The sequence below is a fragment of the Colossoma macropomum genome, unplaced genomic scaffold (assembly GCF_904425465.1).
Source record: "Colossoma macropomum unplaced genomic scaffold, Colossoma_macropomum, whole genome shotgun sequence".
NCBI classification, from domain to species: Eukaryota; Metazoa; Chordata; class Actinopteri; order Characiformes; family Serrasalmidae; genus Colossoma; species Colossoma macropomum.
Genome location: NW_023494816.1, coordinates 544,347 through 550,830, shown reverse-complemented (window position 1 = coordinate 550,830; position 6,484 = coordinate 544,347). Strand labels below are relative to the sequence as shown.

Genomic DNA, 6,484 nt, shown 5'->3' with positions numbered 1-6,484 from the left:
CAACTAAATGATAAAAATGATAACATTCATACTGAATCGACGCAGATTCGCACCTGTGAATACAAGTTTGTTGTCAATGAGCTTCAACCAACCTAGCTAATAAAAACGCACATGAGTGAAACAGCACACAAGCAAATGCAAAATCCACAAACGATCACCACAAAGTGCACACATCAGTGAGTATAACAAAGTGCAAGCAGTTCAAACACAAACTGGAATCCGCAGGCCTTTCTGGGTCTTTACAGCACGGCCTTTGTAGCTCTATAAACACTTAAAACAACAATAACATTATGACTAAATTTCAAACACTAAAAGTAACATTATACACTGAAAACAGAAATACTGCATTTAAATGTGATTGGCAACATAATTTCTTATACATAAAATAGAGTTGTATGCTACAGTTTTAACATCCCAGTCAAATTACATGTTTCATTGAAAAGAAGTTAACACATCGTCTGCAGGGAACAAAAATATGGTATTTTTCTGCACATTTTACAGTACAATTTCTCTTCACTTGCTGAGTTTAACGTATAAAAATGTGCCATAATTTTTTGCACAGGCCACATTTGATGTTTTATTTTTCCCTCAAATGTGTTACGTTCTGTAATTCTGTATTTAAAAAAGTGCAGTAGTGTGTTCTCTGTAGAGGATGTGTTCACTTTTCACTTAGAAAATCAACAAAACATGGAATTTGACCCAAATGTTTGCACACGACCAACATAATTACGGCAAAAAGTTAGCAAACTTAAAAATTATTTTATGCTGTTGTGGTTTATTTCCTTCTTGTGGTAAATTTATTCCAAATTCAGCCACCGTTTGCATTTAAATAGGTTCATTATGTTACAAAATCACATTTGAATCACATAAACTGCATTTTCTTCAGTGTAATGTTGCATTTTTTTGTGGAAAAATGAAAAACGTAAGAGCATTATAGCATAATCTTTAGATTAAAAGTAGCAGTAAGGTGTCAATGTCACATCACCTTCTTGTTGCAAACCAAATCCGAGTAAACAAAGGCATAAAAAGCACTATCCCCCACAGCCAGCTACTGTATAGCTTTAAATTAAGGGAGTGGTCATGTTATTTTGAACTTTGTACATACGTTCTTCTTTTTTCTTCTCTTGGTCACACTATTTTTGGTTTTTCTTGTCTGGTCATGTTCTTTTCTTGTTTTTACCCCACAGCGTTCTTGTCCTGGGGAGTATTTCACAAAGCAGGATTTCTAAATTACCCAGATAAGCCTAACGGTAAGGACTGTCCCTCAATAGAAATGTCCCTCAGCTCTTCTCTTTTTGGACAGGCTTGAGTTTAGGCTTACGTTATCTGGCTAAACTGAGAAATCCCCCTTCCTCTTGTGAAATACCCTCCTGGGGGATCTTTCACAAAGCAGGATTTCTCAGGTCAGCCAGATGACTTAAGCTTAACGTCAAGCCTGTCCAAGCTGAGGGACATTCCCATTGGACAGTCTTCAACTTTGGGCCAAAGTTATCCAACTGAACTCCAGCTCTGTAAAACACCACCTCTTTGCGAAACGCCCACATGCTCACATTATTTTCTTTTTATTTTTGCCTTTTTTTGTCTTTTCCCCCTGATTTGTTGTACACCGAGCTGTACGTGCTGTCCACCAGGGGGCAGAAGCGGCGGGTGTGGGCATGTGCTCCTGTGGCACCACACTGTGGGCACGCGTACCGGCTTAAATAAGGGCAGATGACGGAACCGCTGCGATCCTTGAGCCGGTGGGAAGTGAACACACTCTCCGACTCGCCGTTATGCCTGCAGAACCCGCACTGCTGCTGCTGGGGCTGTTTCTCCTCTGGAGAGGAAGAAGAAACGCTACTGGGTGATGTTGAGCAGTTACTGACCACATGCTTTCTCCGTTTGGCTGGCGATGACATCCAGTAGATACCGAAAAAGTTATCTGGTGATTCTGAATGGTTGCATGAACGTTGCTTGCCCTGTTTGATTGGCAATGACATCCAGTAGGAATAGGAAATGCTACCAGGTGACGTCAAGTCTCTGATTGGTGGTGATGCTTGATGCTCATGGCTCACAGGATGTGAAAAGTGAACTGAAGAGACTTGCCATTCAATGATCCCACTATGCAACGAGGATGAAGATGGTGACGATGATGACGAAGGTGGCGAGACCGGTGGTGGTGGCCAATCATTCCAACCAAACCCCGAAGCTTGCTCGGAGGGAACTTGTGGAACTCTCAAGCTGGCTTTCCGCATGGATGTGACCAAGTCTGCAAGGCCCAGGTAGTCACGCCATGGATCAAAGTACTTCTGCTTCTGCTCGGAGGGCTCCATCAACACCAGCTGAGAGTGAGCGCTGCAACAGCAACATCAACAGCAACATTAACACCACCAACTACTACACCAAAAACAACTATTTACATTAGACCAATATCAACAACAAAATCAACACCAAAACCAACAATGACATCAAAATCAACACCAACATTAACAGCAACACTAAAATCAAAATCAACACCAACAACACCAACAGCAACTATACCAACATTAACATCAACATCAAAATCAACACCAACAAAATTAACAGCAACATTAAAATCAACATTGCCACCAACTTCAACTACATCAACGTTAACATCAAAACCATCAGACATCAAAGTCAACACCACATCAACTACTTCAACATTAACATCATCAAAATCAACAACATCAAAATCAACACCAACAACATCAACACCAACAGCAACTATACCAACATTAACACTAACATCAAAATCAACACCAACATTAACACCAATATCAACTACATTAACACCAACATCATCAATTATATCAAACTGAACACCAACATCATCTAAATCAACACCAACAGCATTAAATCCAACATCAATTGCAATAACACAAACATCCATGGCATCAAAATTAACACCAACATTAACACAAACATCACCACCAACTTCAACTACATCATTAACATCAAAACCATCCACGGCATCAAAATTAGCATAAACAACATTAACACCAACATCAACTACTTCAACACTAACACCATCATCAACATCAAAATCAACACCAACAACATTAACAACAACACCAACAGCAACTATACCAACATGAACACTAACATCAAAATCAACACCAACAACAATACCAACACCAACAGCAACTATACCAACATTAACACTAACATCAAAATCAACACCAACATTAACGCCAACATCAACTACATTAACACCACCATCATCAATTATATCAAAATGAACACCAACATTAACACCAACATTATCTAAATCAACACCAACAGCATTAAATCCAACATTAACTGCAATAACACAAACATCCACGACATCAAAATTAACACCAACAACATTAACACAAACATCACCACCAACTTCAACTACATCATTAACATCAAAACCATCCATGACATCAAAATGAATACCAATACCATTAACACCACATCAACTACTTCAAAATTACCATCAAAATCAACTCCAACAACATTAACAGCAACATAAAAACAACACCAACTTTAACACCACCATTAACATCAAAATCAACACCAACAATAACACTATCATTATCAACATCAAAATAAAACCAACAACAATTACTTCATTAACACCATCATCAAGGTCAACACCAACAACATTAACACTAACATAGACACCAACAGCAACTACACCAACATTAACACCATCAACTACATTAACACCAACATATTCAACGACATCACAATCAACACCAACATTAACACCAATTTCAAATGCATCAACAATAACACCAATGCTAACAAGAACATCAACTACATAAAATCAACACCGGCATCAGTGTCAACACCAACATTAACACCAAAGCTGACGCTGTAGCTGATGTGGCTGCATCATCACCTGCAACAGCAACATTAGCACCAATGTCAACATAACCACCAAAACCAACATCAGCACCATTAACACCATCTACAACACCAACAGCAACATTAACACCTACAACACCAACTACATCATTAAATCCAACTACATCAACATCATGAACATACACAAACATCAAAACCAAATCATTAACATTAATATAAACATCAGTATTAACACCAACATCAATTGACACAAATATCAGCACCAACATTAACACTAATAATGCCAACACCAACAACCAACAACTCCAGTATCAAAAATAACACTAACTTTACAACAATAACTTAAATTACAACACTAACATTACCACATACATATGCAATACTGCTGTCAATGTTGGTTCTGATTGTGTCTGAGAGAAACATCAGCACTCGAACACAAACCTCAACACCCAACATTGACACCAATAACAACAACTTCATTAACACCATCAACTACATCAACATTAACACCAACTTTGTAAACACTATCAAGTACTTCATTACACTGTCAACATCAAAATAAAAAAACCATCAATAACATCAAAATCAACACCAACAACTACTTTAACACTGAAACCATCACCAAAAACAACACCAACAACATTAACACTAATTTCCACACCATCATTAACAACATCAAAATTAACACCAATCTCATCTACATCAACATTAACATCAAAACCATCAACGAAATCAAAATCAACACCAACAACATTAACACCACCAGCTACTTTAACATTAAAAACGTTAATCAAAATTAACACCAACAACATTAACACCAATCTCAACTACATCAGAATTAACATAAAAAATCAACACCAACATTGGGGGCAACATGAAATTCAACACCAACATTAGCACTTTATCCACATCAAAATCAATACCAACAATATTAACACCAACCCCACCACAACCATCAACACCAGCATTACCACAAACGCCAGCATGAACAACAATATCAACACAAACTCAACCATTTTCACCCCCGAGGTACCAAGAAAAAAGGCGGTGCACGTGCTCTGTGCGTGGCTCAGGTGTGCACCAATCACAGAGCGGACTGAAAATTACAGCGTGCACTTTGAGTGATCTCAATTAGCCGCTGAAGGAAACGGGAGTTCAATGTTTTCCGTCACACAAACTGAAGTTTTTCACACGTGAAACTCTCGGTGAGCCTCTCTGGGAGCGCTCGAGCTACTGTTCGGTTCCCGGGAGTTTTTCACTACAAACTTTAAAACTAATTCACTTTACAAAGCCCACAAACGCGAACAGGAGCGCGAGAGGTTCACGAGAAGGTCAAGTGACAACGTAGTGCTGTTTTTAAACACATTCTCACACTGTTGGCTACTCATCTTCTTCCTGACCCCAACACTGACCTTTCTCTGACCTCTCGTGCGGGATCTCTCGGCCGTGCGCGAGCGGCCACCTTTGAGAACCCCAGCAAATACAGCGAGGCAAGCCTGGGGCGTGGACGGGGCTCATAGACAAGCCCCGCCCACTGACAATCGCTGCCGCTTCAGCCACGCCCCTTTTCATTTCGGCGGCAGTTCTTGAGTTCACGCTGGAAAGTGAGGGCGGGCCTACAGATGTAGCCACGCCCCAGGCTTAATGAACGGTCCTCAGCTTTGCTTTCTCAGCTCGATTGCAGGGCGGAGCTTCATGTTGGGCGGGGCTAAACAGCAATAATCGTGAACTTTCGGCTCTGAGAAGCCCCTAAACCAGCTCATCCATAGCTTTTAAAGTAACCTTTACCCTTTTGTCCTGTCAGTTGATCATATTAAGCATGATTTATCATATTTTAGAAACAAAATTACTGTAGAGGAAATAACATTTATTTGTATCTCTCCACTATGAATGCTTTTTTTAACACATTTTTAGCCCAGTTCTGATCTCAAGACTGTTATTAAACTACGTCATACATCAGGCAGCATATTCATAATCGTTTCAAGTAATAAATTTACATGAGGGAGCTTTTAGAGGTGGACGCCTGGTTCCTATCACCACCACTGTGAACAATTCTGACTAAGTTTCTCTAGAGCAAAGCATTTCACACCAAACCACTCTGAATGACTTTGTTTACATCTTAACCATTTAGTTATGCAGAAATTTTGGAATTCCAGTTAATAATATCATGTTACACCCCCCCCATCCCCTAGCTCAGAGACCCTCATGCCGTGTTTCACTTACAAATATGTCACAGAAGGAAAATGAGTTGATTTCTGATTCACACCAACTTTATCAAAGGTCACACCATCTTTTGATTACTGACAGTTTTGTCTCAGCTTTTTGTCTCAGCACCACAAAAAGAGAAAAACCAAGTTTTCTGAAGCACAACCAGTCAAACATAATGCATGACATTCATAATGTTTTAAGAATTTTATTTAGTCAATACATAAATTTAGAAAGAAATGATGTACAAAACCATTCATTCAACACACACACAAAAAACTACCGAGCGTAATGTGTGTAAATGCTGCCGTCCTTCACCCAACCTAACCCCAACCAAAGCAACCAAAACATCAGCTTTGGCCTCTTTTACTGCTTATAAGTCTAATAAGACTAATAAGTCATTTTGCCTCTCAGAGAGCAGAGTAATGTCATGAGTTCAGCGCAG

General features: G+C 39.3%; 1 protein-coding gene across 1 annotated transcript; it reads right to left on the bottom strand.

Moving 5' to 3' along the window:
* Positions 1-1,374: 1,374 nt before the first annotated feature.
* Positions 1,375-5,406, bottom strand: nanos3 (nanos homolog 3). The gene is made up of 2 exons (XM_036560258.1): positions 5,258-5,406; positions 1,375-2,334 (listed from the first exon to the last, which is right to left on the bottom strand). The coding sequence occupies exons 1-2, from the start codon at positions 5,404-5,406 to the stop codon at positions 1,563-1,565; spliced, it is 921 nt and encodes a 306-aa protein (XP_036416151.1). The 3' UTR covers positions 1,375-1,562.
* Between the last annotated feature and the right edge of the window lie 1,078 nt (positions 5,407-6,484).

Coding starts and splice junctions, on each gene's coding strand:
- nanos3 (XM_036560258.1), bottom strand. CDS start 5,406: ATGAAAAGGGGCGTGGCTGAAGCGGCAGCGATTGTCAGTGGGCGGGGC. Junction 2,335..5,257: donor CGAGAGATCCCGCACGAGAG/GTCAGAGAAAGG, acceptor TTGCTGTTGCAG/CGCTCACTCTCAGCTGGTGT.